This window comes from Rhinichthys klamathensis, unplaced genomic scaffold, assembly GCF_029890125.1.
Source record: "Rhinichthys klamathensis goyatoka isolate OS25496 unplaced genomic scaffold, OSU_Roscu_1.1 h1tg000391l_1, whole genome shotgun sequence".
In the NCBI taxonomy this organism is placed as follows: Eukaryota; Metazoa; Chordata; class Actinopteri; order Cypriniformes; family Leuciscidae; genus Rhinichthys; species Rhinichthys klamathensis.
In genome coordinates this window covers 2,814,941-2,841,911 of record NW_026606894.1, presented here as the reverse complement: position 1 = coordinate 2,841,911, position 26,971 = coordinate 2,814,941, and the positions used below count along the sequence as shown (strand labels likewise).

General features: G+C 41.3%; 1 protein-coding gene across 2 annotated transcripts in view; it reads left to right on the top strand.

The window, feature by feature from the left end:
* abcc5 (ATP-binding cassette, sub-family C (CFTR/MRP), member 5) overlaps positions 1-26,971 on the top strand; it is a 102,218-nt gene that overhangs the window by 47,507 nt on the left and 27,740 nt on the right. Inside the window, exons 1-5 of one of the 2 annotated variants that reach the window (XM_056234163.1) lie at positions 926-1,075; positions 3,281-3,470; positions 15,386-15,534; positions 22,576-22,731; positions 23,936-24,080. The exons of the other annotated variant lie outside the window; for it this stretch is intronic. Of the exons in view, the coding sequence (XP_056090138.1) occupies positions 3,351-3,470; positions 15,386-15,534; positions 22,576-22,731; positions 23,936-24,080 (570 nt within the window). The 5' untranslated portion in view covers positions 926-1,075; positions 3,281-3,350. Of the gene's footprint in view, positions 1-925; positions 1,076-3,280; positions 3,471-15,385; positions 15,535-22,575; positions 22,732-23,935; positions 24,081-26,971 lie in introns of those variants that run through there. 2 annotated transcript variants of the gene reach the window in all.

Below are 26,971 nucleotides of genomic sequence, written 5' to 3'. Positions count from 1 at the left end.
ATAATGTAAGCAACACCTGAGAAATGTGCAGTTGTATCAAGCTTGGATTTACAGAGGAACTAATGCTTCAGGAGGATCATTTGTAGAACTGAAAAGAGTGCAATTAAGGGAAACAACCACTATCATAATTAACACTTCCTTTCTTGGCACTGCCCCATTTACAAGAACACTTTGTCTGGGTGTATTATAGACCAGTTCTGAATTAAGAAACGCATACTATTTCTGCCGTAGAAAGATATAGTACGAGTAGTGTACTGGTATGTGGCAAGGCAACGCATGCATAAAAAAAGTAAATCTAGAAATACTAAGGAAATTGATTTGTGGGTGAAGAGAAACTGTTGAGCTTATGATTCTAACTTTTATTGAAAGAATAGTTTGAGTGTTCAAGTATAGCTGGAAAGTGTCATTAATTAAATAAACCTTACACGGATTTAACACGTGCGCACACAATGTCACTTAATGCTAAAGACAACCAGAATCTACATTAAGTTGATGTATAACACCTTTTTTTTTTTTAAATAACTTGTAAATTCAGATGTACAGTTAAATGGATGATGCTGCTGTATAGAACCGCTGTATTGAATATTGGGAGTAACTTAAACTATCAAACTAGTAGTATGGACATTTTTGGTTTCGACGTAATTTAGCTCTGAAAGGGTTAAAGTGTCTGCAGGTGTAGTTTCCGATGAAACGGTAAACCGAGAGGAAAGATGTCCGCACATTTTGCAGCTTCATCATCGCACTGTACTTTCTTCTATGGTAAAATTCCATTCCAGAGCCTCAGGCTTATCATCACGTTGTAATACTAGCGTTTGACTGCAGAGGATGCGAGTCCCTTTCACTCGCGCATTAAGCCCCTCCCATTTACAGAGCTGTGACGCATTCATTGCGAAGGGAATTGTGGGGGCTGTAGTTCCAACACATCGGCACTTGAACGATGTGAATTTGTAGTAGAATTCCTCTACACTACATTTCCCAGAACGACCTCCATCCGAATCCTTCAAATAGCTGGTTTATAACGAAGTTGTTTTGCTTCATCCGCTGTTGAAGATCCGCAGACCTACCAGAGGAACAGGTATCTGCTGCAATGGACTCATTTATCTTTTATTCCGTATGCAAAATAAGATTTATTATAGCATGTTTTGCATGGTTAAGCCATCTGTAAATCTGACACTCTACTTGAAAAAATATTTTAAAATGTAATTCATTTTAACTTAATTTGACATGTCCTGGCAAATGATTATATTGACTCTTAAGAAGATTAAACCGAAAACTAAAAGGCGTCTTGCGTTTGAATATTGCGATGTTTTTATTGCCAACGTCTTGCTCGGTGTTTTATATCCTGATGTAGGTGACATCTATTGTCTCAGTAGTTCTGATGATGCACTAGACGGGATTTTAAAACGCATTTAACTTATGCAGTAGATGTTATTGCTGATGATACCATGATGTATAATTGTAATCCATGAGACATAAATGCTTCAAAATAAGTGAGGAAATGATCTCTAACAAACGCATTAATGGAATTATTATAACAAGAATGGTATTATTTATGGTGTTCTCTTGCCATAATAAAAAGACAGATATATTATCTTATTAGGTAACGTTATATATATCTACTCATGGTTTGTTTAGTCTAAAAAAGCCAGTAGATGTCCTTGTTTGAAACCCGTGGGCCGTGTGTGGTCTGTTGTTTTCAGTCAAATTTTCGGGAACTGTTTGTTCTCTTCTGGCTGGAGGAGATGCGAGGCCTATTACATTCAAATAAACAGGATACATGATTTAAAGCTTTAATGTAGGCATCATTTGTACTTTTATTGTGTCTTCCGAAAATGTAGCCATTAGTCAAAGCCTAATAATATTCGCCTAATAAATGTCGCTCTTACTCTAAATCAATCAATGTATTGATGTTTATATTCATTCACGGCATCGTCATGATTGTTTAACATATTGGCCGTGTTTCAAAATCTAGTGAGGTGTCTGTTTAGTCAACATGATAAAGTAGCAAAAATGTTTGGGCAGCATCATTGGCGGGGGAGTCACGTGAATCCTGTCAAGAACTTGTCCGGACATATCGCATATAAGAAAGAAGTAATATACTATATGTTGCCTAAAGGAAATGAAGCCTATTTTTAGCACTGCTACGATGTTGTCCATTATGACACTGTTACATAAGAATTGAGCACATTTCCCCCTAATTTTCATTACTGTAATGCAATAAAATAAAATTCTCATTACTATAGTGTTTAAAAATACGTGTCTACGTAGTTTTTATTCATACATCATGAATTTTTTGTACTGCCGTTCATTTTAGCTTATTCAAAATAAATAAATTTTTATTTTTAAATGTATGTATTTACTAAATCACAGTAAAAATGGCTAATGGGAATTGAGAAACGTCTGGATGCATTACAGTCATGATTATTTTGTGGTGAAAAGTATAAATAAAGAAATTAAGTATCTTAATAGTCCATTTGTTTTGACTTTGGGTTAAAATGTGATGTTTAGGGCTGTCACGATTCCTCATTAAATTTGAGGACTCGATTTTAAAAAGTCGTCGATTGCAATTTACCCGCGTCGAGTTACCGGAAAAATAGCAGAAGTGCTCATTCCACGGACGAGAATCCATGAAGCGCATTTTTAGACCATTTTCTAAAGTCTATTATTTCCACACAAAAATTAACTGATTACTTGATCAATCATCAAAATAATCGACTGATTACTCGATTGCCAAAATAATAGTTAGTGACTGACAGCCCTAGTGATGTTTTGTAAAATTCACCAAGGCATGTACAGAGTCTGGCCAAAAATAAGATCTAGGTAGACGGCTGACTATGTTTTCAGACAGCTAAACGTTCCTACTAAAAGTGACTTCATGTTGACAACATTAGATAACATTTACTGGAATTAATATTGGACAGTCTGACCAGTTATAAGTTTGCCCATACTATTGAAGTCAGTGGGGTCCAAAACAGCATTGGACTACATTTGTATGGATGAAAAAACACTGAGACATCTTCTTTCGTGTGACAAAAAAAGTCTTATAGGTTTGACTTGAGGGTGCATAAATGGTAACAGGGTTTTTATTTTTGAGTGAACTGAGCCTTTAACATTTAAAGGCTGTAATTTACCTACAACAATGCCATCCTGTCAGACTTCAATGGAAGACTTAAATGGGATAAAAGGGGATTTGCGCATATAATGTGCTCAATCAATGCTGACTAAATAAGAGTAACATTTCCATTCATGTTAATAACCACCTCTTCTCTCATCTGCTTAGATTTGGTGACTTTGACAAGATAAAGATCAGAGTTGAAGCAACAAAAGCGCTCCTATGTTGGTACAAGAAGATGAAAGGACATGATTTGGGAAAGGACTGTCTGGCATCTGGTTCTGCGTACAGGGCCGTATCGTCCAGAGAGACCTTACCCGGACCTGAAGAGGACCATTATGAGCTGTCTAAAGTGCAGGTTAGTCCGTCAAATGCATGTCATTTATTGAGCTTTTTCAGATTTTTGATAAAAAAATTCCTATCGTGTTCGATTTTCTGCGTTTTTCGTATCCGTAGCAAGCAGTTTGAATGGTGTTTCGACAATTCAGAGCCACCGAATCACGAATACGGAAAAACGCATACGAAAATTTCTGACTCAGTGTGCAAGGGCCTTTAAAGTGCGGTGAAGTTCATTGTTGCTCGGGGAAAATTAAATTCGCTGGCGATCCAATAGGAATCTGCGCAATGAGGAGTTTCGTGTGAGGGCGAAAGATTTTACCACACAGACGTCGCTCATTTTCAAGTTAGCCACGTTGACCAACACAAAGCTGCTTGTTTTGAAAGTGACTTCTGTGTGAATGGCATTTTGCAGAAATGTCATTAATGTGATCATACCTTTCAGAAGTATTAAAGGACCAAAGTTTTTAGGTGGAATCCGACTCTTGACATTCCTTGCAAGTTTCCATCCTGATATATTCTCCTCTTCACATTTACTAAACACCCACCTGACCTCTAAATATATTGCCTCGAGAGTTTTAAAATTGCAGTATTAAAAACAATAATATTCTGTTGAAGATTGATTCAGTTTCTGTACTAAGGGATTTCTGGACTGTGCTTCTGACAACCTGTGATGTTTTTCCAAATATGTGCAAGTCATGTGTTGGCTGAGATAGTTCCCCCAAAAATGAAAATTCCCTCATCCAAAAATTCACGTCGATCCAAACCTCATGAAAGCTTTACAGGTTTGGAACGACATGAGGGTGAATGAATGGTTACAGGGTTTTCATTTCTGAGTGAACTGTGCCTTTAACATTAAAATGCTGCGGCTGTTGTTTGTTCGTATAGGTAGCCAAGCCCTTTGTGTTTGTTTTGTCTGTTGCACTCCTGCCGTCAGCATTTGTCAGCATGTTAAGAGAGAGTCCTGTACTGCCCACAATTTTCTTTGTCTTTTTCCATCAAGCTACCTTTCTCTCTCTCTCTCTCTCTGTATCTCTCAGCCACTCAGTACATCACTAGGGATGCCGTGTGTGCGCAGTGATTGGCTGCTCACCCTGTATTTAGAAGCTGGGTCTGTTTACATAATCTAGCCCCACCTATTTTGGCACTGACAGCCAATTGCAATCCTGAGTTCCGGTGATGCGTGCAGCAGCCTTGCCTGCTGATAGGCTAAAGACCCCCTCAGCACTCAGGCAAGCTGTGTGTGTTTGTGCAACGTGAGTGTGTTAGAGGGACATGGGAAGAAGAGCAGTGAGGACGGGAGGGGAGGGGGACACCCCGCACGTGCTGAGGAGCCTTGCAAAACGCTTCACGCCAGGCTTCTCTCATTCATCTAATCCATCCAGACACGTCAAATTCTTCACCGTCTTTCTCAGGGGTTGTTTTGTAGCGTAAGGCTTACCTCGAGGCACTTGAACATGAATGTTACATAAATAATGTGATGCATTACATTGTTGTGTAAGTGGCGTGGCGCACACGTTTAACAATTTACTCTCTGTCCATTTCTTTACTTGTGTGTTTTCCAGTAGCTGAGCTGTCGTTCTCAGTGTGTCTTTGGTTTCTAGATCGTTCTGTGCTTGTTCCCTCAATGCATTCTGATCAGTCCCAGATAACGTTTTTTTCTCCCAAGCCTGTTTCCCATGAGAGCTTGTGACAGAAATGCTAAAGCTGGGCTAATTCATGGGGCGGATGGCTGAGAAGAAGAAAATTAGCTGTGTGTATTTCTGCATGTTTTCTCTGCCCCTTTCTGTCAGAAACGTACTATATCATAGACATCTGTGAGTGTGAAATCTGCAGCTAATATATTTGACATGAAACTTGCTCCCAGTGCTTTAAACCCTCGTAACCCTTCAGTATCTTGCTAAAGATAAACGGATCTGCTCCTGTAGACAGAATTAATTCAAGTCTGCGTCATTGAGGGCAATCGTCTGTTAATGCTTGAAACAATCAAACCCTTTTCAGCTCATGATTATGACATGTTAATGTTGTAAAATGTGAACTATGTTTGACATTTAAAAATAAAAGTTAGCTTTAAACTGCATTTGCTAGTACTTACACTTTTGTAATGTGATTTATTTCCAAGTGCATCGGCATATTCAACTAGAAAAATGGTTTGGTTTTTATTCATCGGGAATACAAATACAAATTCACTGATACAAATAGTGTATAAGGGGTTGTTTTATACTAGAGTAGAGGCAGATCTGAGTGGGAGTTTGCTGTGGATTGTGGAGAACTACTCATCTCTTCTTCTAGTATCCTTTTTTTGAGGAGGAATGCGACATGGAAGCTAAACATCGAGTTTTATGCTAGTCACCCCAATTTTAAAGCTGCAGTCCGTAGCTTTTTTTGGGTTAAAATTATCCAAAATACATTTTTGAGAAAATACATAACCAGCCAGTGTTCAAAACAGTGTTCAATCTGCCTGCCTTTGCTCGATTCAAAGCGGTAAGCTTGTAATAATGTTTTTAATTCCAGTGGTACTGGTGGATTTCCGCGGGAGATTTGAGCATGTCTTTGCGTCATTACGTCACATCTGTACACACACATCTGTACACATAAAGAGTCTCGGCTAGTATTTGCTATATTGCGTGTGAGGATGCTGGAGGTGGACCTTTTCTCACAGCACTTGATATAATTAAACTTATCAATTTGATGGCGGATCCAGAAATGTTCAAATGACAATCACCAGTGACAACTGGAGACTCACCCGCTGTAAAATGCAAAAGACTTCGTTCGGACTTCGGAGTGTCTACAGAAGAAGAGACTGCAACTGGACCAATGCGAAAACAAGGATAATATTGGAAGGACATTACATGTAGTCACGCAATGCTGACGTTGTTAACATTAACAATTTGAGAACAAAGTATAATTTTCACGGTTTTACGTGATATGATAAGCGATTGTTAGAATTAATCAGCGCGATTTACTGCAATGTCAGAACCAGAACAAAAGTGGATGTTTCTTAAAGGGACACTATGCAGCTTTTTTAGCTTAACTGAACAGCTTCAGAGTTATTGAAATGGTTATATAACTTCTTTCGGGTTGAATGGTGGGCGTCTCGACCCCCCCTGGTGCCTGTGAGCGAAAAAATCCCACTTGCAACTTCGGTGCGGCGGGCCGCGTCAGGAAGTATCGCGTGATATCAGCTCTCGCGATGTAACATATTCCTTTACGGCAACTGCACACATACACACAGGAACAAGGTATAGATGGATGGAGTTTGTCACACTATCGTCATGGCTGAGCCGGCATATAAGATGCAGAAAGCTAGGAAAGCATTGTCGGAGGAACAGAGAAAGAGGAAACGGCAGACTGACCGAGCGAGGAGTCAGACACGAGCATAGGCGTAATTTGCGGGTGTGTTATGTCCCCATTGAAACTTCTCGCGGCACGGATGTAACGTTACCATTACAAACAAATAAAACATCTCCAGGTAACTCTAGTAGAGCATTCATTTAGTTCGTTTGTTAAATAAGAGGCGATCTGAAATGTGTTATTTTTGAAATCAAGTGACCAAAGTGCTCGTTGCCTCTGCGATCAGTGGTGCAGATAAGTTACAGTGTTCTGTTGTGACGCGCGCCTGAATCCGTTGCGGGGACTGAGAGACTCTCTATATTTTGTTATGGTGAAATCACAAAACCTAATGCACAAAAAACATGTCCCTGCTTGAAATACAACCACTAATAAACAATCGGTTTTGATGAGGAAAATAAACTATACTACTAGTACCGATTAGAACCCAGAACCTCTGACACACTTGGCAAAAGTTCTGCCTCTGGACCATTAAAATTGTCGGATCTATGTATTTAATCACGTGAAAATTCTCACCACTAACAACATATATTATATCTCATTAAACGACAAATTAAACACAATGTACTATTGTATACTATGTAACAGGCCATGTCACGCTTTGAGTGAGTGGTATTTACGACAGGAACGTTAAATTCAAGTACTCCACAGTAACTCTAGGGGTCGCTGTTTGACAAAAACGGGATTTCTGCATAATGCCCCTTTAAGGCTGATTTATACTTCTGCGTTGGACCTACGCCGGAGCCTCTACGCTATAGACTACGCCTTGGTTTTCATTTAAACTTCTGCGTCGTTGTCCGCCTTGACGCGCAATTACACATGCAGAGGGAGCACGTGAAACCCGGGGAGCGGTTCTAGCAGACCAATCACAGCGCTTGCGGTACGCGTAGTATTGACGCGTTGTTACATTTTTGGAGAGGTGCAAGTCAGGGTACGCCGAAGGATACGCGCGCTACACACAGCCTACGACGTAGCTACGTCGTGAGTTCGACGCAGAAGTATAAATTGGGCTTTACTTGTTCAGATGACATTTTCCGGTGAAAATTATGATGTTGGTCATACTTCCAAAAAGAATAATCTGTGATTCTGAATGACAGTATCCACGTGACTGACAGCTACACACTCTCCTCAAACATTGTGTTCATCCGCGCTGTGCCGTGCCGAGGCACAACCCACGTAAAGTTGATAATTCCGCGAATGACTGCAATTGCAGATTTCGAACAGAGATGGCGACAAAGAGGAAAAACTGCGGACTGCAGCTTTAATTAAATTAATAAAAGCGCTTTGTTCTTTTAGACATGAGCAGCTTATGATCTGCTGGTGTTTTCACTGTCTCAGTGTGACACGGTTTGCAGTAAATGCTGCTCCACATGAACTCCATCTGCAGCTGCTCTGAGTTTGCTCACTTTAACGTGCATTTGGGAACGCAACATGCACACCAACCTTCTTCACAATTTAGTAGTGAAAACTGCTTATCAACAAAAAAGAGAAGCGGTTTTCTGTAAAAATAGAAGGTTGTATGGTTTAACGCTTGAAAAGGTAGAAATTAAAGGCACACTGTGGAACTTTTCAACCTTTATAATATATTACCAAAACCCATTGAGATGGTACATCGACTTACAATAGGTTGAATGACACGTCTGCCGTAGCCTGAATGTGTCTGTATCGCTTTTCCTAGCACTATGTAACTTCGGGTTTCGGGTAGGAACCCGAGCACAAAAAGAACTACAAAATTCAACCGCTTTACGGCATACGTCACTTCCCCCACCACCCACAACTTCCTCAGATTCTGACGTGAGTGCTCAACTCGCGTTTGATTGCAGTCTGTATGTTTTCGTCATGGCCGAACCAACAGCTACAAGGAAGAAGGCAAAGGTAATAGGACACTAAAAAATAAGAAAAAGGCATAGTGACAAATGAAAAGCCAGGACGAGGTTCACCATTGGTCCAGCGTTCGCTCGCTGGCGTGAGCTACAGGAGGAGGAGGGGTGCCCGACCGATGCTGACGCTTGCCTGCACACAAATGCCGTTTCCAAGGTGACCCAGATAAATCATATAAGCAGTGTAGTAGTTTCTGGTATTCCGGCCACAGCCGATGGTGTTATGAGTGTAGCTGCTAATAAAATGCCCACAGCCCATTGTTCATTTCTACACACAAACACTGCCCGCCACAGTGCAGGGCTCGCACAAATAAAGTCGACTCATGTCAAATGTACATTAAATGTAGTGAACGTTCCCACGACTCAGTGCCTACAAACACTACACACAACATGTCCCACGGTTTCTGTAAAACGAAACCAACACACATAAGTTACAGTCAGCTCAGGCCGACGGTGTTTTTAGTGCAGTAAATGTGCCCGCCGTCCCGCGCCCACATTCACTGACAGACATGTTAGCACTAAGCCCCACGGGGCTCGCTCTCTCTCAGCAGACTGCTATGAGGGAATCGAGCGCGGCAAGGCTGCCCGCCTCAAACACTACAAGCACACAAAAACTAAAGACACGGGAGGCTGATCCACTGTCTATGGGCTGACCGGTTGACTTTTGCGACAGTGCTGCGGAGCTTGTGGCCTCTAGGGACGCTAGACGTGAAAGTTACAGGTCGAGCGCCACTAGTGGCCAAAAGTTCCGCGGTGTGCCTTTTAAGTCATTTTATTATTTTCTGAAATACTAGAATAATTTTTTACAAAACAACAGAAGCAGAAAGTGCTACACTGGTGTCTTTACATAGCCACTGGTGCTCATTGGTTAAACTGGAGGTAAACAGACGAAATACTCGCAAGGCACTCACGTGGTGAAGTAAAAAGCCTTTAATTAAGTTAATTAAAGGCTTTTTTAATTAAGTTAAAGGCTTTTTTAATTAAGTTAAAGGCTTTTTACTTCACCACATCAGTGCCTTGGAGTATTTTGTCTTCATAACTAGAATTTTATTTTACAGTCAAATATAATAATAGTAATAGTAATATTTCTTATTTTGTTTTTGTCTAGTAATTATTATTTAATATTAGTAGTAGTAATATTAATAATAATAGGCTAAGTATTATTATTATTATTATTATTTTATAGATGTTGATATAGAATCACAAACTTTTTGCCAAATGGTTCAGCCCTACAAACAACCACAGCAAACCTGGAATTGTTTTTTAAAAAGCATTTTTATCAGGGAAATGTCAGGGTTATGTTTAGTTTCTTGTGTTTTGTTGTTATTCTCCTTGTTCCCATTTACCTGTGTTCTGTTTTCCTGGTTAGTTTCCTCGGTTGTTTATTAGTTTCACACACCTGTTTCTGTTCAGCTTATTACCTCTCCCCATTAAAGGGATATTTCACCCAAAAATGTGAACTATCCCTTTAAGCCTTGAGTTCTTTCTGTTTAGTATTCGGTCTCGTTTGCATTTATGTGTTGTGGTTGTAAATTATTTCCTAGTTATTCTCCTGCAGAACAGATTATAAACAGAGCAGGGCGAACCGAGAACAGAGCAGGCCGTTCGTCTGCCCTGTTTAAAGGACACCAGTGAATTTCTAGACCTGGCATACCAATTTGTGTGTATTTTTCGAACAAGCCTAAATGAGTGGTGTAGGGCACGTCTACCCGGTGTTGGTCTTCGAGGGGTTTTTGCTGCGTTTGTGGAGTGGCTGCTGGTAAACAATGGATCAGTTTGCACCATTTGCCCTGAGGAGTACGTCACCAGCCCCACTCTGAGCGGGGCGAACTCCTGAGCCCACCACAGACTGAGACCCGAGCCTGCTGTGATGAACGAGCCAGATGGAAAGACTGAGCCAACCATTGCCCCAGAGTCCGAACACCGCAGTGAGTCTGACCAGGTGGGTCAGCCGGCAACATAATCCGTCCCCCTGTGGCTGCTCATGGTGTACGAGGGAATGGAGGAAAGCCCTGCCTATTGCCTACACTACCGTGTTGAGGGTGAGATGCAGCTGGCCTCTGCAGAAGTTTATGAATTGGAACAGGTCCAAGTCTCCTTCGTCTCCAGAGATCCCACCCAGCCTCCCTTCTCCCACCTCCTCTTCCAAATCCAGCCAGTCCGTCGGCCCTGCCTCCGCTGGTTCCCTTCATCTCCTCGGCTCCTCCTTTGTCTACTCCACTATGCCTCACGGATGCACCTCAGATCTTCCAGTCACCATCTCCGCCTAGTCAAGAGGATCCCCGGATCCACCGAGCCCATCGCTCCACCTCGGCTCAGTCCACTGGCACCCATTGCTCCACCTTGCACTGGCACCCATCGCTCCACCTCGGCTCAGTCCACTGGCACCCATCGCTCCACCTTGCACTGGCACCCATCGCTCCACCTCGGCTCAGTCCACTGGCACCCATCGCTCCACCTTGCACTGGCACCCATCGCTCCACCTCGGCTCAGTCCACTGGCACCCATCACTCCCCCTCGGCTCAGTCCACTGGCACCCATCGCTCCACCTCGGCTCAGTCCACTGGCACCCATCGCTCCACCTCGGCTCAGTCCACTGGCACCCATCGCTCCACCTCGGCTCAGTCCACTGGCACCCATCGCTCCACCTCGGCTCAGTCCACTGGCACCCATCGCTCCACCTCGGCTCAGTCCACTGGCACCCATCGCTCCACCTCGGCTCAGTCCACTGGCACCCATCGCTCCACCTCGGCTCAGTCCACTGGCACCCATCGCTCCACCTCGGCTCAGTCCACTGGCACCCATCGCTCCACCTCGGCTCAGTCCACTGGCACCCATCGCTCCACCTCGGCTCAGTCCACTGGCACCCATCGCTCCACCTCGGCTCAGTCCAATGGCACCCATCACTCCCCCTTCGGCTCAGTCCACTGGCACCCATCGCTCCACCTCGGCTCAGTCCACTGGCACCCATCGCTCCACCTTGGCTCACTGGCACCCATCGCTCCACCTCGGCTCAGTCCACTGGCACCCATCGCTCCACCTTGGCTCACTGGCACCCATCGCTCCACCTCGGCTCAGTCCACTGGCACCCATCGCTCCACCTCGGCTCAGTCCACTGGCACCCATCGCTCCACCTCAGCTCAGTCCACTGGCACCCATCGCTCCACCTCAGCTCAGTCCACAGGCACCCATCGCTCCACCTTGGCTCAGTCCACTGGCACCCATCGCTCCACCTCGGCTCAGTCCACTGGCACCCATCGCTCCACCTCGGCTCAGTCCACTGGCACCCATCGCTCCACCTCAGCTCAGTCCACAGGCACCCATCGCTCCCCCTCGGCTCAGTCCACTGGCACCCATCGCTCCACCTCAGCTCAGTCCACTGGCACCCATCGCTCCACCTCGGCTCAGTCCACTGGCACCCATCGCTCCACCTCAGCTCAGTCCACTGGCACCCATTGCTCCACCTCGGCCAAGTCTCCACCATGGCTCCTCCCTTTCTCAACTTCGCCGTCGTCTATCATCCTGTCTGTGCTCTGGATTCCCATTAAAACCTGGCTCTTCCTTCTCTCCTCCCTCGCTCCTCCCACCATCATCCCACCTTGGTCTCTCCTGCCGTCATCTCCTCCAGATTCCTGCCATTCGCCTGCTCCACGTCATCCTCCCATCCCTCCTCAGTTGGACTGTTAATTATATTTACTGCGCGAGGACTTGATTCCCGAGGGGTGTGTAATGTCAGGGTTTTGTTTAGTTTCTTGTGTTTCGTTGTTATTCTCCCTGTTCCTGTTTACCTGTGTTCTGTTTTCCTAGTTGGTTGCCTTGGTTGTTAATTAGTTCCACACACCTGTTTCTGTTCAGCTGATTACCTCTCCCCATGTTATTAAGCCCTCTCTGTTCAGTTTTCGGTCTCGTTTGCATTTATGTGTTGTGGTTGTAAGTTATTTCCTAGTTATTCTCCTGCATGTTTCTGTTGTATTTTCTTTAATAAAAAGAACTATTGTGAACTCTCCATCGTTGTGTGCTTTGTTAAAGCTACACACTTCGTTACTAGAATATTGCAATTAGATATTTTTTCCTCCAAATCGTGCAGCCTCCTCAAAAGCAGTTGATTATAAAAAATCATTAATTCACTGTGGCAAGAGGAGATTTTCAAAAAGTTTCCTTTTTATAACTATACTTATTCCGTTGTCTTCACTTTTTCCCCACCATTGAATTTTTCCGTAATTTATGCCACAGCTCTTTCCCCGTCATTGACAGAATTTTCCGGCAATCCATGTTTTCACAGTTATATGGTAGGGGGCGCTATTATGCATCTTCAGAAAGAGTACACAATCTCCCGATCAAAACACAGGTGAAGAAGCAGCAGAAACAAGCGATAGAAAAACATTGCTTATACACATGTAAAATAACACGATCATCAAACATTAAACGGCATATAAATCAAAACTACCTAATGTTACTGAAGGAAATGTCGACCCAGGACGAGGCATAAGACTGTGAAGCTTTGGGGGTGTTGATGGACTCTATCTACTCCATCTATGTTTTGATCTTCTTTCAGAATCCGATCCATAAAAAAAAAGAATGCATGAAGAATAATTTTGTTCGTTTGTTTGCTTGTTTAAAAGCAGAGGCTCAGTTCTTTCTTTTGATATATTGCATGTTTAGATATTCATACAACAAAATATACTGGGGATCATGTAAGTTTTGTGAAAATTATCAAAAATGATTGCGCTGGCAGGGAAAGTATTCATTTGTGTTCATTTGTATTTACTGTTGAAAACCATGAAACATTCAATAAGATGAAGGATGTATTATGTACAAGAGTATCCTGAAACAATGCAGAAATGGCTGTTTGGCTATTGGTTCATACTGTTTTCCCTGCCTGTGTGTTCTAATCTTGGTGATGTCTATTAGATGTTATATATATATAATGTTAACAAATGGAATCTTATTGTAAAGTGTTACCATATATATATATATATATATATATATATATATATATATATATATATATATATATATATTTTTTTTTTTCTCTTTATGGTAGATTGTTGTAGATTAATAGCTGACTTCAGTTGAGTGTAGTTTGTTTGATGATATCACTAGCGGTGTTTGAAGATTCCCATCCTGTGAGGCTTTAAAGTACATGCTGTTCCCTTTAGAGGGCTAATCCGGCTGGCTTTTTCTGCCTCCCTGGGTTTTAAAAGATTTTAGAGTCTGCCTTTGCTTACACACACGTATAAACAGACACACACTCTGCCTGCTCAGAACACTTAGCCTGGATATCAGCAGAATACGCCACAGTACTCGTCACCAAGGGCAACGGCCCATATAATAGGCTGTTGTCTCAGCTGGCAGCACACACTTTATTGTTGTCTGGCCTGTAATAAAATATTTTTTTATTAGAGTGGTCATTGGCACATGTCACAGTGTGTAATTGCACGTGGGGTCAAGTACATTTGATTAAGGCAAGACACTACAGGCGAAACCACTGTTTTTTTTTTTTTTTTTACTGGTCAGGTTTGATATTTTGGGCTATTCTGCTTCCATAACACGTCTTATTTCAGACTAGTGAAAAGAAAACATCGAAAATACACATTTAAGTGTTTATAGTATTACACTTGATCTATTTGCATCTGTAGATTTCAGTTTGCATTTTTTTTTTTTTCATTCGCCTGATTATATATTTATTTCTTTAAAATATGGTTAAAATGTTGTTGCTTTTTCTTGCAGTTGACAGTGTTTTCTGATTTATGTGATTAAAAAGAAATATCCAAAACCCCCTCTGTAAAGATCTTTAACATTAATGTAAACAAAAATAAACATATCTTAATTAATGCATATCTAATGCGATAACGCCTCATTTTCACATTTAAAGACACCATGAAATCTAAATGGACAATTTTAGTTTTTTATGGGATTTTTTTTATATAATTAGTTATCAAAATAACTTCCCCTCCCTCTTGCAGCGACATGTCTTCTCTTCTCTGATGATGTGTTTATTGGTGTGAGGGACACCTTGTCACTCACATGACATCGACCAATAGCAAACCACAACCATCCAATCAATTTCCCATAGACAAAAATCAAGTCCTGCCCCACAATTTTTAATTTTATGTTCAAGAAGCTTCACTCGGATATACACAACTTACTTTTTAATGACTTTAAACATAACATTTCACAACTTATAATACACAACGGTTGTAAATGTACTGATTAATCAGCTTGGGAAAGTATGATGATGTCTCTTAGTTACAATTTTTACTCTATTCTTGCTATTTACTTTATACTTCTAGTCTTCTAAACTATTTTGGGAGTAATTTGTGAAGCCAAAACACATGACTTAAACGTGTGTAAACAATTCTGGTCTTCATCAGCTGTCTGTGTTTAATGCCGCGTGCAGCACGAGACTGGAGGTTCCTTCCCATACTGTGCTGTTGTTTTTTTTACCCTAGGAATTATTGGACGTTATGTGTTGCATGGTTTCAGGAGTCTGACTGGTTTCCTTCCTCTGTTTTTTTTTTTCCGCTGATGATATTTGATCTTGCCCAATACATGCTGACAAACATGTCTTCTTTCATTTCCTGCCATAATTGTTTTGCATTGTCACATCTTTCCATGGAAAAGCGCTGAAATGCAATGAATGCATTTTTAAAAAAAAACAAACAAACTGGAAGTTAAACACCTGATCTGCTGACGTTTCTCCCAGGATGCTTTTGAAACGGCAGCGAGAGCTGAGGGTGGCCTCTCATTGGATGGCGGCAATGCAGCTGACGCAAAAGAGTTGGAGGACGAAGTCGGGAGAAGCAAATACCACCACAGTGTCGGTGTGCTCAAGCCCATCCGCTCCACCAGCAAGTACGTACTAAAGTTACTGATCTGAAATGCTTTTGAAGTTCAGTCTCTCAAATGTTAAAAGCTCAGTAAACCTGAGAAGGGGATGCCAATAGAAGTTATAGTTACATAAAGACACCACATAAATCCTATTTTTTTATTTAATCAAATTTAAACGCTTGGTATCCTTGCACCACACCATATTAATCACTGTCAAAAAATGTTGATGTGCCAAGAAAACTAATTATTAAAACCTTATCTTATCTTATTTGTAGGGGTGTGCCGGTTTTAGAATTGGTGATGACGGTTATGAAGTGAGTCAAATGTGACGGTTCGTAACATAACCGTCGTCGGGGGAGGGGGCGGGGCGTTGCGACGTTTGTCAAGTCAAGTCAAGTCACCTTTATTTATATAGAGCTTTTTACAATACAGATTGTATCAAAGCGCTTCACAGTGATAACATGAAAACAATATAACAAAGTTTGTTTCTAAAATAAATTGCGTCAACGTCCACCTTAAGTAAGGCAGATCAATAATATTATTGAATATTAAATGTCCCCAACTAAGCAAGCCAAAAGCCAAGGCAACAGTGGCAAGGAACCAAAACTCCATCAGGTGACAGAATGGAGAAAAAAACCTTGGGAGAAACCAGGCTCAGTCGGGGGGCCAGTTCTCCTCTGGCCAACGAAGGAACAGTGCATGATTCGGGCAGCATTACAAGTCAGATTGGATCGGAACATTTAGAGTATTTTTTGGAAGTCCAAGTATGCACGCCGGTCTTAAGACGAGTTGTTGAGGATCAATGCCGTCCACCATAGAGAGTCCATATCGCCCGTGTTGAGTCGTCACTTCATAGGCTTTGTGATTGGAGCATCTGAAGTCTCCGTGAGAGGCTGGATACAAACTGGAGCTGACGAACGCCATTTTCTCGGGACTCGCGTCCCGAGATAACAGCAGAAAAGCAAAGGGAAAATAATTAGCGTAGCTGCTGTTCATAATGATGATTTCCATAACACAGGCGTAAATGACAAAACATGAAGACAGTGACTCTTGCGTCCCAAAATCACCCCCCTCCGTCCCCCACTCAACTCAGCCCAGCTTACTGACCTCTACGTCCCTCCTGCTGCTGAGACCTAACCACAATCTCACAATCTCTCCGCAACCCAACCATACGCGCCAACCTGTTGACTAAGGCTGTCGAGCCCCACTGGTGCGTGAATAGGCAGTTTCAGTGGACAACGGTTCCGTATGGCATACTACCTACCGCAACACAATATCTGCCCAACCACCCGTCATTCACGCAATATACACAGGAACGTAATGACTGCAAATACTATGCAACCTATACAGATAACCTACAGTCTCTTCAAGTTTTATAGTATTAAATGCATTTGATCTGATTCAGCAGTATTATAAAAGGTAAGCATTATGTAAATGCTTGGCTAAAGAGATGCGTCTTTAATCTAGTTTTAAACTGGGACAGCGAGTCAGCCTCGAACAATATCAGGAAGGCTATTCCAGAGTTTAGGAGCTAAATGTGAGAACGCCCTCCCTCCTTTAGTGGACTTAGATATCCTAGGAATGACTAGAAGCCTCGAATTTAGTGATCTTAAAGAACGCGATGGATTGTAGGGCGATAGAAGGTCCATTAAATACACAGGAGCTAAACCATTTAGGGCTTTATAGGTCAGTAATAGTACTTTGTAATTGATACGGAACTTGATAGGTAACCAGTGTAGAGATGATAAAATTGGTGTTATATGATCATATTTTCTTGACCTAGTAAGAACTCTGGCGGCTGCATTTTGCACTAACTGTAGCTTGTTTATTGAGGATGCAGGACAACCGGCTAATAAAGCATTACAGTAATCTAGTCTCGAGGTCATGAATGCATGAACTAACTTTTCTGCATCGGAAACAGATAGCATGTTACGTAATTTAGCAATGTTTCTAAGATGGAAAAAGGCTGTTCTTGTAACATATGAAATATGATTTTCGAAAGACAAGTTGTGGTCTAGTATAACTCCCAGGTCTTTTACCATAGAGGATAAAGTAACAGGACATCCTTCTATATTAAAGTTGTATTGTAAGTGGTTTTGTGGATAGTTTTTTGGACCAACAAGTAATACCTCCGTTTTATCTGGATTTAGTAGCAGGAAGTTATGCGTCATCCAGCATTTTATATCTTTAAGACACTCTGTCAGTTTTGATGAGTTAGTGTTTTCATCTGGCCGTGATGAAATATATAATTGAGTGTCATCAGCATAACAGTGGAAATTAATTCCATGTTTTCTTATAATATTACCAAGTGGCAGCATATATATTGAGAATAGCAGAGGGCCTAACACCGATCCTTGCGGCACTCCATAGTCTACTGACGTTATATTTTTCCCCATTTAAACAAACAAAATGGTAACGGTCTGATAAATACGATCTGAACCAGCTTAATGCCTGTCTCTGAACACCAGTGTAGATTTGTAGTCGATCCAAGAGTATTTTATGATCGATAGTGTCAAACGCAGCACTAAGATCGAGTAGAACTAATATTGAGATACAGCCTTGGTCAGAAGCTAAAAGTAAATCATTTGTAATTTTAACTAGCGCAGTTTCTGTGCTATGATGCGGTCTGAATCCTGACTGAAATTTTTCATATATCTCATTTTCTTGCATGAAAGAGAACAATTGAGCGGACACAGTCTTTTCTAGTATTTTAGACATAAATGGAAGATTTGAAATCGGTCTGTAATTTATTTGGTCGGTCTTTTAACTTATTAAAGTTATTTGGATCTAATTGCGGTTTCTTAATGAGAGGTTTTATTACTGCCAGCTTGAATATTTTTGGAACATGACCTAAAGATAAAGACGAGTTAATAATATTAAGAAGAGGCTCTTCCACTACAGGTAACATTTCTTTCAGAAATTTAGTTGGTATTGGATCTAATAAACATGTTGTTGGTTTAGATGCAATGATAAGTTTATTTAGCTCTTCCTGTCCTATAGTTGTAAAGCGGTGTAGTTGTTCTTGAGGGGCGATAATTGAGGCTGAATCATAAGACACCATAGAGGATTGTACATTTACAATTGTGTTTCGGATGCTTTCTATTTTCTCATTGAAGTAGTTCATAAAATCATTACAGCTATACTGTAACGGAATAATTTGCTCGGGTGATGTCTGTTTATTTGTTAGTCTAGCCACGGTGTTAAATAAAAACCTTGGATTATTTTGGTTATTTTCTATTAGTTTGCGGAGATGCTCAGCCCTGGCTGCTTTTAGAGCTTTTTTATAACGTGACATACTGTCTTTCCACGCGATTCTAAAGACCTCTAAATTAGTTTGTTTCCATTTATGCTCTAGGTTACGAGTTTCTCTCTTGATAGCATGCGTAGCACTGTTGTACCATGGTGCTTTAGTTTTCTCTCTAACCTTTTTAGATCTAATTGGTGCAACAATATCTAATGTACTAGAGAAAATGGTGCTCAAACTGCTAGTCATTTCCTCTAGTTCATCTGTTAGTTTGGGTTCACTGAGCAGCTGAGATAGATCAGGTAAGCTATTTGAGAATCTATCTATAGTGGTCGGAAGGATTGTTCTGCCTAGTCTATAACGTGGCGCAACATGACAAATTTCAGCAGTGCGTATTATACAAGTTACCATGTGATGATCGGTGAGATCGTCACTTTGCGGTATAATATCTATATCGGTTAGATTGGTTCCATATGATATAATTAAATCTAGTGTATGATTTAGACGATGAGTGGGACCACTGACATTCTGCTTGACCCCAAAGGAGTTTAATAAATCTGTAAACGCAGTCCCTAACGCATCGTTTGTGTTATCTACGTGTATGTTAAAATCTCCAACAATTATTGCTTTATCGGCATTGACCAATAGATCTGAGAGAAAGTCTGCAAACTCTTTTAGGAAATCAGCATATGGTCCTGGAGGTCTATATACAGTAGCCAAGGCTAGAGATAATAGGGATTTATTTCTTACATCTAAGAGCGTAACGTTTAGCACAAGTACTTCAAACGAGTTAAACCTGTGACCTGTTTTCTGAGTAACATTAATAATATCTCTATAGATTGTTGCAACACCGCCGCCACGACCGATCAGACGGGGCTCATGCTTATAACAGTATCCTGGTGGAGTAGACTCATTTAGACCAAAATACTCGTTTGGTATAAGCCAGGTTTCAGTAAGGCAAAGTACATCGAAGCTATTATCTGTGACCATTTCATTTACAATAACCGCCTTAGGTGTGAGCGATCTAATGTTTAGAAGACCTAGTTTTAGAAATTGTTTTTGTTCACTGATATTTAGATTTTCAGGTTTAATTACAATAAGATTTTTCCTAGATCCTACAGTGGATTTATTATTTGGCCTCACTAAACGAGGAATAGACACAGTTTCTATATAATGTTCTACACTACTTATATCAATTAAATTGGCACAGCAAAGACTGTGATTTGGAATTTGATTTTCTAGTCATACGGTGTGTAACGTCTTGGAGATGTTGTCCGACAGAACAGCCGCTCCGATTCTGCTGGGGTGCAGGCCATCAGCACGGTAGAGCCTAGGTCGCTCCCAGAACAGATTCCAATTATTTACAAAGAGCAGTTTTTGTTCATTACACAATGACATTAACCATTCATTTAGTGCAAATAATCTACTGAACCTTTCCTGTCCTTGTCGGTACGTGGGAAGCGGTCCAGACACGATGATCGTTGCCTCAGGCGCTGTGCTGCGTACCGTCTCGATCAGGCTCCTGTAGTCCTTCTTCAGAACCTCCGTCTGCCGCAGCCTGATATCGTTTGTTCCAGCGTGAAGCACCACAGCTCCGACGCGCTCTTCACCGTTCAGGATCTCGGGAACCTGTGCGGCGACATCAAGAACACGAGCACCAGGAAGGCAGTGAGTGCGCACCTTACCCTTACCTGAGGTAGCACGGACATGACGAACCATGGAAGTGCCGATGATCACGGCGTCGTCGCGTTCCGACTCGCGAAGAGGGGAGAAGCGGTTCCGGGTGGAGATCTCGAAGACCGGGAGGGGCGGAGAGGTTCTTGCTCTGGTCCTGGCTCGTGTCTTCCGCTGTGGGATCACCCAGGGTCCATGGTGTTGGGTTGGTGCCGGAGTGAATGATGCCAGAGATGATCGCGTCCTCCTGGGCAGAGAAACGCACGGAGTAGACGAAGTCGGAGTCAAAAAGTTACTAACCACTGAGTTGTGTGCATCGGCGCGTGACGTTTCAAGCGCTGATCGCCGATCCCGCAGCTCGGCTTGCCTCTCTAGCAGACCACGGATCTGTTTCTCCACCGATTCAAGCTCCAATCGTACCGAAATCAGTTCGAATATGTCCTCACCTGCACTCAGAGGTAACGTTTGTCTGTTATAGGACAACTTAGTTTGAATAAACGAGCAGACACTGATTAGCTACTTGTTCTACGTTTATTTAAAATTAACAGCAAAACAACTAGCAGTGAATGTGTTTTCCATTAAATGAATCACACACGGTAAACAAATCCTTAACACAAAAAAACAAAAAACAGGCCTATTCTGCCTATGTGCGGTGGTGACGCGTTCATGTAACATGTGAGGGTGGCGCTGCCAATAAAGCACCTAAAAGCTGTCACAAAGAACCGGCAAAAGTAATGATTATGAATATGTAAAATATAGCAAGGAGATATTTTAATTGTTTATTAATAAACAAGTGTTTTCTTTGTCAGTGTCGGCCAAAGTTGACGATGCTGACTCGCGATCTTCAGTAGTGAACGCGCCAGAGAGAAATGCACATTTCATAAGGATTACATAAGCAGAGAGCAGTCTGTAGTCTGTTTTCTTTCGTTTTGAATTGTTCTGTTTAAAAGTAGACATGTCTGTGACTGTGAGGCAAGTAGGCTACCTTATATGCTGAGTTTCGGTTCATTTATGAGACGAGCTCCAGTTCACGCGCCGGCGCCTCTGTTTCGTGATTATCTATCGTCTGCTATATTTACTTCTTATTTATTAAATCCAGGCAATTGGTTGATGAAACATTGATTAAAATTAAAATACAATTAATACAAAACGAAGTGGCTTGCGGAGCTGTGCAATGTGGTGCATTGTGGGAGTTGTTGTCTTACATACAAATGCGCCCAAAAGTTATTTTCTGTCTTTTCTCGGTCAAGAGGGCACCAAATTCAAAATTTATTTTACATTTCGACTACATATATGACCCACTTTCAATAAAGATTAATGTTGAAATGGGTGAAGTGACCCTTTAAAGAAAGGTTTTGTGCTTTCTGTTTGATGTCTCTGTGAAAAGTTTTAATGCTTTCAGAGCGGTCACGTCCGTAACATTGTTTTTTCCTCATAAATGCGAACACGAAAAATAAAATAAAATGAATATTTTATGTACTGTGGAGACTACAGGTAGGCTACTCATAATTTGTATTCTGAATACGTAACAACGGTACATGTATTCCATTACTCCCCAACACTGATATTAGTAGCCTATATAACCTTATCTGCTGCAAGATATTTTAATAACACGGTTTTGGCGGTTATAGAGTTCTAATGACGGTGTTCAACTATAACCGTCGGTCTCACGGTTATATAATAACACTGCGCTGTGATTGGTCAATCTACATTCTAGGGTGTGGCTTAGCCAAAGGCGAATATGAGGGCAAAAACAACTGAACTGAACAACTGTAAAAGAAATAGAAATAGAAAATTAACTTTTTGATTCTTGAGTGCAAATCACCATTGAGGTTTGATGCAAGTTACATGGATTCATGCTCCAAAATAAGACAAACACAGAAGATGAGAGAGCACAGTATAGACTTCTTTGCTGAATTTAAACAAAAGCAGCATTAGGGTAAAAAACTCTATTAAAATGTCACGGTGCAGTGATTAAGTTCAAATACAGTTTCACGAGAATAGATTGTGTATACTGTATATACACTGTGTCCCTGAGAAAGGCACATAGGACTCACACTGGGTGGCCCTAATAAAATTGGTAATAAAAAGAAGTGCAGATTAGGGACTGATCCATGTCTCTTGTCTGTTTCTCATTGTCATCACAGGTATCAACATCCAGTGGACAACGCCGGCCTCTTCTCTTTTATGACATTTAATTGGTTGACCTCGTTGGCTATGCTGGCCCATAAGAAGGGTCAACTGTTTCTGGAGGATATATGGGCTGTGTCCCAGTTCGAGAGTTGTGAGACCAATCGTCGCAGGTGAGTACTGATATGTCCTATCAAAGCACTCATCCAACTAAAATATATGTATATTCATACAAATATATATATATATTCAGGCCTAGCAGGGGCAGCCTCCTCATATAGTACTATGGTGGTACCAAAGTGGTTATACCATGGTACCAATACCATAGATACAGTAGGGCTGGGTATTTGATTCAATATCAGGTACAGTCAACAACAAAAATCTCTCTCAGCTAAAGCTGTAAACTATACAGCTGTATACTATACTATAAAATGAACAACATATTCCTAATATTTAAGTTCAGTTGCTATGTATTCACTTGTGAGCTGTAAACAAACATTTAAATTTCAAATAACAATTAGGATTTTTTTGTATGTTTATTGACATAATTAAGATTCTACTTGTTGAAATATAAACATTTCAGACATGGAAACTCTCAAGTAATTTTGACATTTTAATGAGCACGGCAGTGGTAATGTATTTGGTCTGGGCAGACTAGATGTGTTACGCATGCAAGTATGAACTCGCTACTGCTTCTAGATGTAGAGACTGCTGTGTTCATGCAATATTTGCTGCTGTTGCATGAATAGACATCCATAGATCCCGTAGCAGATTTAGGCAGGTGGAGCTGGGGGAGGTGGAGGGTTTCAGAGGAACTCTGATGTAGGAACATGCCTACAGCGAACACTGAACCAGACTATTTTAAGTTGAGCAAGCAATCTCATGTGCTGCAGAATCAGCAACGGCTACACAGCTTGTGTCGTGTGGTAATAGTGTGATTGCTGGCAGATTGCAAGTAAAGGACCCATCAGCCTGCGCCATCTAAAGTTTCATGACTGAACTAGATATCTAAATTGTGACTGTCATAGAAACTTGTTTTCGTGACAGATTCATTCAAATAAACATTCAATAATCAAGACACCACCGACAAGTTAAGTAAAAATATAATGAATATGTAACGTAGTGCATTTATTTAGCAAAATGCTCCTCTCTAGAGTTATTTTATTTAATTGACTAATGAGCTTTTCCTGAGGTAAATGTAACGTTATGTAACATTGTTTATGAACTTTTTTTTATTGACGTCTTCAACTTGAAACTCTCAAATCAAATGGTTTTGCAGTGGTACTTCTTGGCACTTTTGTTAGTGCTAAATGGACCTGGAGCCAGGCCTGATGTCATTGGTAGATGCTTTACATATGAACCCCTTCATTTCCACAGGCTGGCCGGGTTGTGGGATGAAGAAATCAGGACACGAGGGGAGGGGGCGTCTCTTCGTCGTGTGGTCTGGCATTTTTGCCGCACGCGTCTGCTGCTGTCCATCCTCTGCCTTATGGTTACCCAACTCGCAGGCTTCAGTGGCCCAGTAAGTAACACCATCTAAGCTCTGTTGTGTCTTTCTGGTGTCTTTTCTTCTTCTCCCTCTGTCTATCTCTCCAACTCTTGCTCTATCTTTCTCCATCTGTCTATCTGTGTATTATTAGCTTTGTAGATCCACCTATCAAATACCTGCCCCCCTCAAATGCTCAGGTGAGTGTTCAGATGGGGAATTGAAGGTGTTACTGTGTTACATTGTCACTGGGCATCAGAACTGATCTGCTTGACATCTGTGATGTTTCCAGTGTGGCTCCTAAAACCATTTTATCAGTTCATTCGACAATTAGTGCTATTTATAAAGTGATGACTTGTGCCAACACCAAAAGAGTATTACAACTTTTCCGCTCCTTTTTGCCAAATAGTTAGACTTTCTCGTCATAAAACTTTAATAATTGAGATGTTACGGTGTAATATTATTCAAGTATGTCATTTCTACGCCACTAACGGCACCAAATGGACCTGCAAATCTTTTTGAGCAGCCCAGCCGGACATAACGGCATTATCTCATCCAATAGAGTTCAACAGTCGGTAGAAACGATAACTTATAAACCTTTAAAGACAGACCTACTGTGAGCTCTGATTGTATCTGCTTTTTAGCCATCCGTTCGCATTATTTCAACTAATTTTTAAATAAAAATTGTGTTTGACATCTTAATTTGTGGTGAAAAACTACATTACCCATGATGCTGTACAGAACATTCCACCAATCAGAGAGTTTCAGTGAGCAAATTGCGCCTAAACCTCTTGCAGGGAATGCCCACTCCCATGAAACACGTCAAATGATGTAATCGAGTCGATCTCGCTATGCTGTCCAAAGTATATAACTTAAAATATAGAGTTTCTCTAGATATAATCAATAACTTGAAATTATTCATTTTAAATTTGATTGTCATTCGCAGTGCTTCATGGGATTTTAGCTCTTTCCCTTACTAAAGCTTTAAAATTTACAGTACCTTTGTACTGTTGTGTATCATCTCATATCTGGTTGTTTCGGGTCATGGCGTATAACTCTTTAACAAAAACGTTTTTAAAAATCCCTATGGGAAAAATACTTCCGGAACAAACACTGCTGAACAAGTGGGTGGGCATTAATGCACTTTTTGGTTTAGGTTAGAGGCGGGACTAAAGCATTTTTCAGTTCTGCTTGGTGCTGCCAGTTGTGTAGAAGTGACACACTTCACCTTTAATCAAGTCTAATAGCTAAGGCCAAATGATATTAATCTTAACCTTCCTGTACTTTTAAGAAAGTTAAAGATAAATGACTCAAAGCTTAGTCATCACTTACAGTTCCAAGAGTTTCAGTTCCAAAATTGGATTACACCTGTTAAAACAAACTGCTGCTCTATGCCTGTGAAAGTTTCTGTTTGTCTGTTGCCTTCCAGGTACCAGGTGTTTTATATATGTGGTGTTATCATCGGGTAGATAATAAGGAAAGTATCTGTTCTTATGGCCCGCTATGAAATGATAGATTTGGGGTGTAACTTAAGTTTAGGGGCATTGCATGTAGCACGAGCGTAGTCTAGAGAGGAATCTCCTTAGGACAGGAGGATAGGCTAACATATTCTTCAAGGAGAGCTTCTGTCACTGTCCCACCAAGGGCGACACAGCAAGGCTCTGTCTCCTTCAATCTTTTGGAGAAAATCGGGCTTCTCAAAATGCTTGGATTTCAATCTGTTTAATCATCAACTGACTTTTTCTCCCTGTTGTCTATATTTAGCAACTCCCCGTAGAACATCTCCTTGAAGAGATACCTGTCCTTGCTCTGATGACTGAGGTCAGGGGTGGTTTGTAAAGGAAGGTGGGTGTCTATGGGAGTGGGTGGGGGTTCAGATTGGAGTTAGGGGTCAGAGGTCGCTGGGTCCCCATGTGTGTGACATGTGACAGAGGCTATTCTTTAGACTCCACAGGGTGTCCATTTAACCTGCGGGGAGAGCATACGGCAGGCAGAGCCGGTGAGGATTCCTGGGAGGTAAGGGCATGTTTCTTATGCAGGGCTGGATCAAGAGTTAATGCTGTTTGCTGCCCTTCTCTCTCTTTCTTTCCGTTTCCCCTCTCTTATTTGATCTCTGTAATTATTCGCATCTCATGTGTTTTGAAATGATTCAGCAAGCAAATGTGTCTAAGGTTGGGTAACTGGTTGTCAAACTGTGCAATGTATGTCCGATGACGAATGTGGGCAGGATTTTGTGCCAATGGACAATTGATTCAGACTTCTCCAGATATCTGTCCCATATGCCAGCTCCTTTGCTCAATGGAAAACGGACTTGTGGGGTTTTTTTTTTTATATTGCTGGGGTTTCTTGTTTTGGACTGAAACGCTCTCAACTTTGAGAGATCCATGGGCATACAGGCAGTTTTCAGACCCACACCTTTTGTCCTCAATATGTTGCTGGATTTTTGACCAATTTCATGGACACCTTTTTGGGCAACTATGTGGTGTAAATGGGTCTCGTAAGATGTACGTCATTCAGGGAGGGATCGCTGCCCCACTAACCTCGATTAAGCTTTTAAGTGATGACAACTCGCAAATGGACTCTCAAAGAACTAGATGTGCTTTTTCTTTTGACATTATATCTGAAATCATACTTTAATGAAACAATGTCTTTTGTTTTTTCCTCTCACAAGTATTGATTTGCCTGATCCATGTTTTTTTTGTTGTTGTTTTTTGCTCAGACATCTTTGTAAATCTTTAACTGCTGAATGTTTCAACTTTCAAGGTTAAATATTCAAGGTTTCATTAATAAAAGCAAGCAGCTGTGTTGAACCACATGGGTTTGCCCGTATTCCCAGTTTATGTGTGCATATCCTTGACTGCGTATGTGCATGATATTTGAGAACGATGTGTGTGTGTGCGACTGTGTGTGTGAACTGTGTCAGCTGT